Here is a 12,924-nt window from a genome sequence, read left to right on the forward strand (position 1 = left end):
CCCCTCCCTTAACCAGCCCTCCATACAATTTACAAAACCCGATGCGGCCCTCAGGCCAGAAAGTTTGCCCGCCCCTGCCCTAGCATTAAAAAGAGGAACAAAGAGGACCCAAGGAATTACAGACCAGTCAGCCTAATTTCGATACCTGGAAAGAGACTGGAAAAAATCGTGAATCAGTTTGAAAGCACCTAGAGGATAATAGGGTTTAAGGAACAGTTATCAATGGTTTGCTATTAAACTGGGAGAACATATCTATTGGGGTCCCACAGGGGCCAGTTCTGGGTCTGGTACTAATCAATATTTTCATTAATGACTTGGATAATGAAGTAGACAGTGTGCTTATAACATTTGCAGATGACACCAGGCTGGGAGGGGTAGAAAGCATTCTGGAGCAGAGGATTAGAATTAAAAACAACCTTGACAAATTGGAGAATTGGTCTGAATTCAACAAGATGAAATTAAATAAAGACAAGTACAAAGTACTACATGTAGGAATGAAAAACAACTATAAAATGGGGAATAACGGGTAGGCAGCTGTACTGCCTGAAAAGGACCTAGGGGTTATAGTGGATCCCAAATTCAGTATGAGTCAGCAGTGTGACGCAGTTGCAAAAAAAGGCTAAAATCATTTTGGGGTGTATCAACAGGAATGTCGTATGTAAGACATGGGAGATAATAGTTCTACTCTACTCAGCAGTCGTGAGGCCTCACGTGGAGTACTGTGTACCATACTTTAAGAAAGATGTGGACAAACTGGAGAGAATCTAGTGAACAAGAAAAATTATAAAAGGTTTAGAAAACCTGACCTATGAGGAAAGGTTAAAAAAATTCAGCATGTTTAGTCTTGAGAAGAGACTGAGGGTGGGGACCTAATAAGTCTTCAGATATTTTCAGAGCTGGTATAGAAATGATGGTGATCAGTTGTTCTCAATCTGTGCAGAAGGGAAGACAAGAAGTAATGGACTTAATATGCAGCAAGGGAGATTTAGGTTAGATATTAGGAAAATCTTTCTAACAAGCTTCCAAAGGAGGTTGTGTAATTTCCATCCTTGGAGGCTTTTAAGAACAGATTGCACAACCTGTCTAGGATGATCTAAGTTTACTTGGTCCTGTCTCAGTGCAGTGGGTTGCACTAGATAACCTCTGAAGGTCCCTTCTAGCCCTCCATTTCTATGATTCTATATAAACACCACCACAGTCATCAGTTAAACCATACTGTATGGAACTTCATAGAGAATCCCCATCACCTTTTGTTCCAAATACAGGTCACTAAAGGACAATTCTTGATTAGCTGTCACTATCTTTAGGGCTTATAGTCTTTCTGCAACAGCAACTGGAAGACAAGTCAATCACAAACATATGAACAGGTCTAATTCTAACCACTGAAAAGCAAACCATCTACATCATAGGCAGCAATTTCCACCATCTTTCGCAGATGAAAGGATGCCAACAAAGGAAAGCAATGGAGCACATACTGCACACACATCAGTATAATGTTATGCTTGGTTAGAAACTCGGGGGTTAGTGAAGTAGAGGCAGGGAGGGTTGAAAGTAGGAGGATGCCCATGGAAGTTGTTTAAGCCTAGGTCTAGCATACATATGCCTATCCCTAAACAGAATTAGATAGCAAGAAAAGGGAAATGATTTTTAATGCCCAAACAGGGTTACAGCACCTAAATTCTGAATGTAACATTCCTGTAGGTGTGGACACAACACCCTAAACCGCTGCTCTTGTGTGTGTGCTTTTCAGGATGGGAATACAGCGCTTCATGAAGCATGTTGGCATGGATTCAGTCAGTCTGCCAAACTGCTCGTTAAAGCAGGAGCTAATGTTCTTGCCAGAAACAAGGTGAGATGCATGTAGAAAGCTTTCAGTTCCGATGTAAAATGGCTGTTTCTCATTGGTGGTGATTTCTGGTAATGGCATTTCTTAACAGGTGGTGGTCCAGTTCCTAGTGGGATTTCTCATTCTCTTTGAATTAATTATGCCTGGATGATTCCACCAGAAACATTAGGAAATTTTGTTTTTTGACAGCTGACACAGGAGGAGCTCAGTAATACTTTGAATGATACATTAATTATGGCTGAAGAACACTGGAATTCTCATGGTAACCTCTACTGTGTCCTAATTTAGATTGAGTGGATTCATTGTAATGGGCATGATTAAAATGAATATTAATTGAACTAATAGGGAAATAGCATTAAAACCCAATTTATCAGAAATTACAGTCAAATGAGCGCATAAACCACAAAAGAAGGAAAACAGTATATCTTTTGTTTCCATTAATGTACCAGGATTTAGTCTCGTTAAAAATTTGTGAGCAACTCTTAAGTGTCTCTCTCTTTGTATTATAATATGTTACGCGCAATTCAGGAGAACTGAATATATGACCCACCAGAATTGCAAACAAGCTATTCTATAACACAAACATAGGGTACCAAGTGAGGACTGTAAAATTCTGTTCTAAATTGGTGCAGTATACCATGGCATAAAAAATTTTACTAAGATCAAAATGAAATACCCTTGGGAGATTTTTTTCCCTCATCCACTAGTCAAAAGGTTAATGGAATAATCTGAAAAACAGCAAGAGGCAATATATGTTAAATTAGGGTTTGGAATGTTCAGCCAGTTGAGCAGTCAGATTGCATGGACATCACTATGTGTTGTTACAGGCAACAGGAATTTAGAGCTACTATACTTATTGTATCTTGTAATTTTCCTTTAAAAAATGCTCCATACAATTTCAGTAAACATTTCTATAAAACTATTAAATGAGCCAACAGTTCAAAAGAACTACAATCTGTAAAACGAAACTATCCAATGAATACTAACAGAGAAAAGAAAAGAAAGGACACGGGTATACAAATGAGTATGAGTAAAACTATATACTGTATTGACATAAGACAGGAACAGCCCCCATATGCAATCAGACTGTTTTTGGTTACTTTGTAATTTGTAAACAAAATAATCTTATGATGCTGTTTCACTTGATTTATAGCATCTCTTCTTTTATATTAGGCTTTGAGTTTGATTTCCAGATGCTCATCTTTGTATATTAGACATTCTTTAGATAACTCACATAGTAACAAATATCAGGCAATAGAATTTTTTCCAACATCCAGAACCATGAAAGTGAGAGTGAGTCTGTGTGTGTTAATATAAGAATTGCTACTCTGTTTACTTGGGCGCTATGTGCATTAGAAGATTTTAACTAAAATGGTGAATGCTGCATAAAAGCTATGAATGATGCATGAACTGTAAGACATTCTGAGACAGACCTCTCTTAAGAAGTGTATGAATACAGTAGATTGGCAAAGGCACTCTGTTAGAACCCAAAGTGTAGCATGTCAATGTTCAAACACGCACATGCTCTGCTTCTGCTTCCAATGGCAATGAAGTATTTTCCTAATTTACTTAATAACTCAATCGTATTTTCACTTCATCAAAGCTGGCTTCTTTGGATGCTTCTCAACTTCTTATACTCCTGAAGATTCAACACAGTGGTTCTAACAGTATGACAAAATACAAAGCATAGCAGCAGTCAAGGTTTAGACGCTGATTAGGTCCTGTTATAAACATTCATACTAGGAAAAATCAGATTGCCTGGCAGCCAGGACAACCTGACAAGTGATAATTACTTATTGCCAGTCTACAAGCTGCTGACCTACACCTGAGAATCCAGGGTGTCTTGACTGAATGACACATTACCCTGTGGAGGAGAATAGATTTGGCCTGTAGGCTCAGTTAATTTATACAAGCCCCAAACAGCAGAAGAAATGGATTATTTGCCTACCCAGACTGCTACTTTATTTAATTCCTTCTCATTGTTAGTTTCAGTTCATGTTGCATTTCAGGATAAGAGCATGTGGCTAATTCTATATGCGCTCTCCCTATGGTATAGGATCGAACACAACTGCCATCCACTGATATTTATAAAGAGACAATGATTAGAGGCTAGCTTTCATTTCCAGCCTTAAGTGGGATGCGCCAGTCAGTCCACCCAAGATTTTAAGTGCAAGTCAGGTTCAGATCAACAGCTTGCATTTGAGGGGAGGGACAATAATACCCATACAACACAAGTGATTTCTGAAAATACTCCTTTCTTAATCCAAAATGTTAGGACAGACATTTTCTTGTCTGGCAACCAAATTTGAGAGTCAGGTTGCTGTCTTCAAACAAGTTGGTTTAACAAAAAATCCTTAGTCTGATAAACATTATTCTGTGAGATCAGTACTAGCGTTTTTACATCCGTGAACAGTCTGTACCTTTCAGTTCATATTTAGGAGACTGGGAAATCAGAGGTGTCTTTTTTCAAATCAGTACAACTTGAGTCCAGTCCCTGTCACTGAAGTCAATGGGAGTTTTGCCATTCAGTAGGAGCAGGAGCCAGTTCCACTGTATGAGCTCTAAGCTCCCTGTGCTCCCTCTGTAATTTTTGTGAATTTCTACCAAACTGCTGCAGCCTCATTTCTCTGCCTCGCTGCTCGAATTTACACTTCTAACAGCTAATAATGAAAGAACTGTACAGGCTCTTCAGAGAATAACCCAAGGGAAAAAAATCTCTACATTTAACTTTTTTCAGAGAAAAAGAATCTGTAATACTTGCTACAGTTCAGAGACTTCTATTCAGAACTGCAGTACACAGTAATGTCAAATCAAAGACTTAAGACTCCTCTAAGAGTTCTTCCAATTCAAAATGTGCAGGCGGTGACTGGTGTTTGAGCAGTAGGTGAGACATGAAAAGGAGAATAATTGGGAGGAGAATGGACAAGGAGCAGGGAGCCTGATAATGCCTAAAACCCTTTTACTTGAGATGATCACATTTTCAGATCCAAGCAAACCTATTGCAGGCTCAACGACAAAGACCAGCAAAACAAATATTCTAAGGACTTGTCTACATGTGTGCATGGGTGTGTGCTTTTGGATTAAGTTTGTGCATATTAACAATTGTGGAATAACTATTCTGAAATAATTGCATCCATACGGTTAGCTTTTACTTCCCTCTTAATCAGTGTGCACACACAGCACTGACTTCTTTTGAAATAAACTCTCAGCACATCAGGCAGGTATCCCATGGTGTTTTGTCCTGCTGCTGGGCTCTATGTATTCTGGGATTTTTCTGATGATGCATTATAGGATACCTACCTGAAGCCACTAGAATTCTGTGACTTGGGGTTCCCATCAGCAAATTTCCAGGATTCCTTTCTTTGTATCCCAGGGTTCATGTCTTTTGCAAGTCAGCCCATTTTCAAACTGCTGTCAGCCAGCACGGAATGAAGCAATGCAGTCAGCGATACCATTGGAGGGACTGAAAAAGTTAATCTAGAATGCAGATGCAGGGCCGGCTCTACAGTTTTTGCCGCCCCAAGCAGCGCACCGAATTGCCGCCGCGGGCGGCGGGGACAGTCCATGTACCCTTACAGCAGCAGGCTCGTTTCCGCAGCAGCGGCAATTCGGCGGCAGCTTCTATGTTTAGCTGAAGCCACCGCAGACAGCTAAACATAGAAGCTGCCGCCGAATTGCAGCCACCGCGGAAATGCGCCTGCCGCCCTAACGGCGCACAGACTGCCCCTGCTGTCCGGGGTGGCAATTTGGCACGCTGCTTGGGAGCAAAACAACAGGGACTGCTGCCCCTTGCAGACTGCCGCCCCAAGCACCAGCTTGGAACGCTGGTGCCTGGAGTCGGCCCTGTGCAGATGTGTCCACACAAACCTTCTTCTGCACTAACTTACTCCAAAATGAACTCAAGCCACTGTCAAAGTGGATTGTCCAATTTGCACTAACTAGCCAGTTAATTTGGAAGAAGAATTGTATCATGTGGACACAGCCCATTTTATTTAAAAAAAACAAACAAAAAATTGTGGTTAGTATGAAATAACCCTGCCTCACTGGTGTAGACAAGCCCTAAACTCTCAGGCCCCTTAGCCCTTCAGAAGAATAAATGCACAAACTTTTCCACATGGGAACTTCCACCTGTAACAAAACTCATCTTTGGTTTTCTGTGGACCCCAGTAACTCACCAAGTTCTTTTCCTATTTCTGTCTGAAGACTTTCATGCATTGTAAACATACAAGCTCTCTCTAGCCTAAAACCACACTCTGCCACCATTATATATACACATGTTGATTTCCGTAACTACCCTAATAGACTGGAAATAGCTTTGACCCTTGATTACCTAACAAACCACAGGACTTCAAACATACTTTAGTTCAGGAATTAAAGTACAAAGCCATGGAGCAGCATGTTTCTTTGTGCAAAGAAACAGGAATTACATTCATAAGACAGATGGAACTATGTGCAAATTTACTCACACTGTACCCGCAAACATGCACATATAGGTATATGTGAGCTGACAGCCCCCTCCTGGTGTAAACAGGAGAGCAGGAGATTCCATGAGGGATCCTGGGGTCTAGAATTCACTTCCACCCTTGTTTTGTCAGAGCACAAATGTGGAGACCTCCAGGACACGGTGCTGTAAGATGCACCTGCTTTCCCTTGTTAGGACTGGGAAGCTGATAGGAAGGGAATCTGTTTTGAGTCTGAGAAGAGAATTTTTCTTTCAAGAGATCTTTTGTTTCATAGTTGCATATTTTAAATTCAAAATGTTACATTTTAGGTGATTGCAACAAATTAAGTGCATTGGTTTGGGAAAAATTCTAGGAAAATCAAGTGTCATCTGGGCAATGTAATTACCAGATATGAAAGAGGGGCTATATACTGAGGATTAACAAGTCATGGGGAGTTTTATTTATTTAAATTAGGTGCTTTTAAAATATTAATTGAATTTGATGTTCCGCAGTAGTTGCTGGATTGATAATTTTGAAAATGGAAGTCTCCCATTTGCTCTCTGAACACTGGCAGTGACAATGCAAACTTCCCCAAACTCCCAATACCTGTCTCTGCTGTGTCCTGAAGGAAACATCTCTGTGGCAGAGAGGGTAGCTCTGTTTCCATGCCCATTCAGGCCATAGCTAGTTTTTCAATGAGAACACCAACAATATTTTTGGGTAGGTTTTGTGATGTGGCCTGGAACAAGGCTACAAATTCACTTTTCATAGGCAACTGATCAGAAGTCATTTACAGCTTTGTAAGTTTAAAATCCTGCAATGAGACACACATTGTTTATTGAGATGGGGTGGTAGTGTTTGCTTGCTTTGTTTTTTGACTTATGTCAATTTCTAAAGATGGCTTTTGTATTTTTCTGTCTCTTTCCTAAGGCAGGTAACACACCGCTGCACTTGGCCTGCCAAAATAGCCATTCCCAAAGTACTCGTGTTTTGTTACTTGGAGGGTCTCGGGCAGATCTCAAAAATAATGTAAGCTTAAAAAATACATTTTTAAAAATGATTATTCTGTTTCAGCTTCTGGAAATACAGCTTTCAAAATATCAGACTTTGCCTTTCTGTTTGTTATGAGGATTGGGAGAAAAATAACAAAATGCCTAAACAGTGGGTTTTAAAAATCTTTTGTGATAAGACTTATAAAGGTATTACTTACAACCGTTTTGAAGGGGGAAGGTGACAGAAAACTTAAAGACATGTACATTGTTTTCTACTGTTACATGCACCTGAATGCAAGCTATTCTTGGTTGCTCATTTTGAAGACATAGGATGGCCCCACTTGAATACTGTAATAGAGGTCTACAGGTGGAGTCCTCCCATGTGTTTGAAAAGTGGAAATCTTTAGAGGGTTCCATAAGAGTCCAAGGAAATTCTTCAGAGACACTCCTTCAGGCTACGCATTGCGTGGGGGTCTATCAAACCAAAGAACTTCATATAGTTTTGAATTTTCAAACTGCTTTCTTCTCTTTATTGGGGATCTGGCATAAAACAGAAACAAAACAAAACAAAAAAATTGGAGCCAGATATACATGAGTTTAAACATAGCAAAGCCTGCAAAAGAGTACAGTATTCTAAATGCTTGAGGCCTTGCGTTTTGTATCCATTATAGAATTTCCATAGCTTCCTTGAGATACATCATCTGCACTTCATCATTGTACAACTACAGAAAGTTATTTGGTTTCACTGGCTTTCCATACAGATTCAGAGGTAAAATTAGTATAAAGCAGTTAAGTCATTCGATCCCCCAAAACAATTAAGTAAAGATGCTTCTATATCATTCACATCTCCAGTTCAGTGTTAAATAGCTTATTTCATCCCCAAACACCCTGACAAGCATTAGCTTTTCTGTTGCGACCACATGCTTAGAGCTTTGTTTCTGTTTCCAGGCAGGAGACACCTGTTTGCACGTTGCTGCTCGTTATAATCACTTGCCCATCATTAGGGTACTCCTCAGTGCTTTCGGTTCTGTCCATGAAAAGAACCAGGTCAGTGCATGAACTATTCACTGCAGCCAGGCACCCTTTTTATAAGGCTAACAATTGAAATGAGGGACCACTGATCACATATGGGGCCCACTGTAAATACTCCCTTTTAATGTGCATTTCACTGTAATCTAAAGATGCCTGAGCTTCTGAAAATAGCCTTAAAGAAATGGTGTGCCCGTGGTTTATCATTTCAGAATATGTTGCTGCATTTACATTTCTAATTTATAACATTTTCTATTTATTATGCTGTATAGAAATATATTTCTGTGGGTTTTTTTTAAATGGGAAAGAGAAGTGAACTAGTGGTTAGAGCAGGAGTCACTAGAAGTGATGACACTGGGCAAGACACCTCAACTTTGTGCCTCAGTTTACTCCTTGGTATAATAGGGATCATATTACCTGCCTTACAGAGGCGTAGTGAGGCAGAACTGATTGTTTGTAAGGTGCTTTAGGAGCTACATAAATGACATTTTTTATTAACATTTTGTGGTATATTCTCTATTTGTCTGATCCTTATTTCTTTAGTGGGAAGCAAAAATGTGGAAAATTCAAGGGAAACTTGTGTTAACTACAAACGAATGATTAAGCTACATGAGGACTAACCATCCAGGTTTATTTTACAGGGGAAACAACCAAATGATGCGCCTACTGAACAGCTTAGCTGGGTGGTACAACAGAATGGATTAGTGCATTTAAAAAAAATGTACTAAATCTGCTAAGGAAAATAAATTATATGGTACTTTACCAAACAATCTAATGTTACTGAGACACTTTCCGTATAGGGCATGGTACAGGATCGTACTTACGTTTTCTGATTTGTATGTACAATGTTGTTTTTCAAATGGAAACTATTACAGCAAATTGAATGGGTTTCAGCCACATTAAATTGGCTATGCAATTTTATACACTAATATGCAATTTTGTTTTGGGGGATGAGTTTAGTTGCTTGTGAGCTACTGAGTGATGATATTGACTAGGATTAGCATGGTGCAAGCAGAAACCATTCTGCCTGTACTCCACAATATTACCCAGACAGCCTAAAGCTGACCTGTAACATGTTTGTCTTCAATCTCAGATTCTCTTAAATTATTGCTGGCAAGCATGTGTTATCTGTGGTTGCATGTGTTCAGTGGTACCCAAGTTGTTTTTCATTTATACTTGCAGTATATGTCCAGAGGTGAAGTGAATGCTCTAGCGCTCTGACCATCTGTGTAGCCACTTGGGTAGCTATATTCCAAGAGTTGTTTTAAGGAACAGCAACATATCAAGTAAAAACCAAATTGTCTTGTTGCAGTTTATCCAATATCATTTTCCAGCTTGTCAAGCTCAAGAAGTGGCTCGTATGTTCATAACCACCAGTTTATCAAAGTCCAGATAATCAAACCTATAAAAGTCTCACAGAGATGAGGATACACCATAACATTCTGCCTTCAGGAATGTTGCACCCCTGCATTTGCGTACATATTTAGGCCAAGCGCTTTTGGGTCTCCAGCATAATTTTCCTCTGAGCACATTCTAATGGATCAGTTAATTTAATAGGAATGTGGCTAATCCCAACCCTCAATGGCTTCCTCAAAATGATGTGATTTAGCCCAAATCTTAGTCTGCCTCTCTGTTGATCAGCCCTTATTAAAGTTCAGTTACCATGTAATTACATTTGGACCAATGAACCATAAAGGGGCACAAGGAAACTGGAAATGCTGTACATACAAATCAAAGATGTCCGGTAGCATGTTGTATTCTACTCTGTAAATTTCAGGCTGGAGATACTGCACTTCATGTAGCTGCTGCATTAAATCATAAAAAGGTGGTCAAACTCTTACTGGAAGCAGGGGCTGATGAGTCAGTTGTGAACAATGTAAGTACAGGAAGAATTACTTTGATTCTTTTTCTTAACGTTTCATAGATATTTTCTGCAGATTTTTCAAATGTTGGCTGATTATATTTAGACATTACCTATTAAGTAAATTAAAATGCTTGATTATTTTATACAAACACACACACACACACAACTCTTTGACGTTAGGGTAGCTATTTCAGCAATTCATTTTTTTGATGCTAGTTGAAGGAAATAATGTATTTTTTTTTCTTTTCAGGCAGGTCAATCTCCACTAGAGGTTGCTAGACAGCATAATAATCCTGACGTTGCTCTTCTCCTTGCTAAGGCACCACAGGTACCTTATAAATGTCTTTATTACTAACAAACCTGAGAGCACCCTTTGGCAGGAATGTTCTGGGATAGCTCCTGGAGTGCACACAGAGCTGCAGTAGGGTTCTACCATCTTAAATGCCCACTTGGGTACTGATGTGCAGGGCAAACTAGAAGAATGTGTCCCCCTAAAAAGGCTCTGTGGGATAACAAATAAATAAGCTTGTCTTATTATCCAGTTTCTGTAACAGGACATCAGTGGAAAATGTGATGATGTTATTGATTGGAAATGCTACCTTGCTTCAGGTCTTGCGCTTTAACCGTGGAAGAAGCCTTAGAAAGAAGAGAGAAAAACTGAAGGAGGAAAGACGAGCTCAGTCTGTGCCAAGAGATGAGGTGGTGCAGAGCAAGGTACGGCCAAACATTACCAGCTTAATGTGTTAAGAGACAGGGAAGTCTGACCTAGTGATTACAATCAAATCCTCCAGTACTGGATTCACCTTTTGTGTAGCTGTGCAGCAGGCACCTGGAGAAACACACAGGTCCCTAGTATCAGAGTAGCTGTGTTAGTCTGGATCTGTAAAAGCAACCAAGAGTCCTGTGGCGCCTTATAGACTAACAGACGTATTGGAGCATGAGCTTTCGTGAGTGAATACCCACTTCGTTGGATGCATCCAACGAAGTGGGTATTCACTCACGAAAGCTCATGCTCCTATACGTCTGTTAGTCTATAAGGTGCCACAGGACTCTTTGCTGCTGACACAGGTCCCTGACTGCAACCAATCCTATACAAGTTCCCAGCTTTATACTTTTTAGGGATGCTCAGAGTAAGGTATACTGTCAACCCTGGTCAGCGCAGTCCATCTTGCATTGCTGTTGAAGACCCTCTGGTGTTGATTCCTGTGACTACTGTGCAAAACAACATAAAATTAGGGATGTAGCAAAGACAAGCCCTTACAACTCCTGTTTCCAATAGGGCAGTGTCTCAGCTGCTGAGGATACTCATAGCAGTGATCAGCTGCCTCAGAGGAAAGGAGATCTGAAAGATGAACCACAGTCAACTTCACCAGAGCCCAAAGGAAAGAACAACAAAAAGAAAAAGCCACGAGAAAAGGTACCAATAAATTTTAAGTAACAGAGAGAGGGATTACTGTTAAACAATACAGAGTTCCCGTCTCCTAGCTAAGGGGTAAGTACACATCTCCCCAGCCTTCCCAATGCCCCCTGGTCTGAGACAGGAATCAGCTGATTGTCTCAGATTCCAAGCAGCAGTCACTTATAGTTTTGTTTTGTTTTGTAAATTGGGGAATGTTGTGTGTTTTTCAGATTTCAGCACTTTCAGACCCTGCTTCACCAGCTGACCAGCAGACACTCCCTGGTCCCCAACAGAGCTTACCTAAGCATCGTAGAAGTAAACATCGTTGCTCATCTCCACCACCCCCACATGAGTTCAGAGCCTACCAACTTTATACGCTGTATCGTGGAAAGGACGGGAAAGTCATGCAGGTAAACAAGCTATCACTGTCAAAAATCAAAGAAGTACAAGTGCCTAGTGGGATCTGAAACAGAGATGGCCTTTGACTATGTTTTCAAGGGTATTATGTTATTAATTCTTGTTTGTTGTATGGGATTTACCAATATTTTAGAATGAGGTCGGGCACACAGTAAGTTGGTTTTATGCATACCAAGTGGTGTATGTTTTGATAAATGAAGTATTTCCTATTTGTAGACAAGGTATAGACAATGATTGAAAATGACACTAGAACTTTGCTTGTTTCCACTTTGGAATATTATTACCTATTTCCAGTAGGAAAAGCTAGAAGCTTTATAAATGAAAAGAAATGCACAATCTCTGCCCTGAAGAGTTTACAGTCCAAACAGAATGACTATGTGCAATACCTTTATGTTTCAGTTTCTTCTCTTTACTAAATTGGGTCTCTGGAGTTCAAGAATTACAAGAGGCAGGGGTTTAACACACGATTGCCCCTTTTTGACCTGTACAGTTAGCTAAAATTCAGGGTCTTGCAGGCTGTTTCCCTAAGGAGAAATTGATGAGTCAGGTATTTCTTTGATACAGTCCTGCTTACTTACAAATAATGAACAAAGACCTTTCTCCGTGAACACAGGAAGAATTACAGGCTTGCTGCTTGCTTCTGTGTCTCCTTCTGTGGAGTTTCTCCTACTTTTTCTCAGACATATCCCTCAACAAAAACAATATGCAGCAATATCTTCATCAACGACTTAGATGTTGGCATAGAAAGTACGCTTATTAAGTTTGCGGACAATACCAAAGTGAGAGGGATTGCAACTGCTTTGGAGGACAGGGTCAATATTCAAAATGATCTGGACACATTGGAGAAATGGTCTGAGGTAAACCGGATGAAGTTCAACAAAGACAAATGCAAAGCGCTCCACTTAGGAAGGAACAATCAGTTTCACACATACAGA

At 40.0% G+C, this 12,924-nt stretch overlaps 2 protein-coding genes and 1 long non-coding RNA gene across 7 annotated transcripts in view; 2 read left to right on the plus strand and 1 right to left on the minus strand.

Moving 5' to 3' along the window:
- The window catches only part of LOC142046567 (uncharacterized), a 1,033,250-nt gene that overhangs the window by 206,780 nt on the left and 813,546 nt on the right, over nt 1-12,924 (plus strand). The gene's annotated exons all lie outside the window — the stretch shown is intronic.
- Nucleotides 1-12,924, plus strand: part of ANKRD6 (ankyrin repeat domain 6) — a 168,976-nt gene that overhangs the window by 145,514 nt on the left and 10,538 nt on the right. For 2 of the 4 annotated variants that reach the window (XM_075063837.1, XM_032771538.2), the window contains exons 5-12: nt 1,751-1,849; nt 7,219-7,317; nt 8,229-8,327; nt 10,087-10,185; nt 10,424-10,501; nt 10,783-10,887; nt 11,453-11,590; nt 11,803-11,982. In XM_075063837.1, coding sequence (XP_074919938.1) covers nt 1,751-1,849; nt 7,219-7,317; nt 8,229-8,327; nt 10,087-10,185; nt 10,424-10,501; nt 10,783-10,887; nt 11,453-11,590; nt 11,803-11,982 — 897 coding nt within the window. The remainder of the gene's footprint in view (nt 1-1,750; nt 1,850-7,218; nt 7,318-8,228; nt 8,328-10,086; nt 10,186-10,423; nt 10,502-10,782; nt 10,888-11,452; nt 11,591-11,802; nt 11,983-12,924) is intronic. The other 2 variants (XM_075063839.1, XM_075063838.1) reach the window with 2 other exon arrangements.
- The window catches only part of LYRM2 (LYR motif containing 2), a 27,537-nt gene continuing 21,358 nt past the window's right edge, over nt 6,746-12,924 (minus strand). Inside the window, exons 4-5 of one of the 2 annotated variants that reach the window (XR_004372442.2) lie at nt 7,569-7,820; nt 6,746-7,102 (exon numbers count right to left, since the gene is read on the minus strand). The gene's annotated coding sequence lies outside the window, so the exon portion shown is untranslated. Of the gene's footprint in view, nt 7,103-7,344; nt 7,821-12,924 lie in introns of those variants that run through there. The other variant, XR_004372441.2, reaches the window with a different exon arrangement.

This window comes from Chelonoidis abingdonii, chromosome 3, assembly GCF_003597395.2.
Source record: "Chelonoidis abingdonii isolate Lonesome George chromosome 3, CheloAbing_2.0, whole genome shotgun sequence".
In the NCBI taxonomy this organism is placed as follows: Eukaryota; Metazoa; Chordata; order Testudines; family Testudinidae; genus Chelonoidis; species Chelonoidis abingdonii.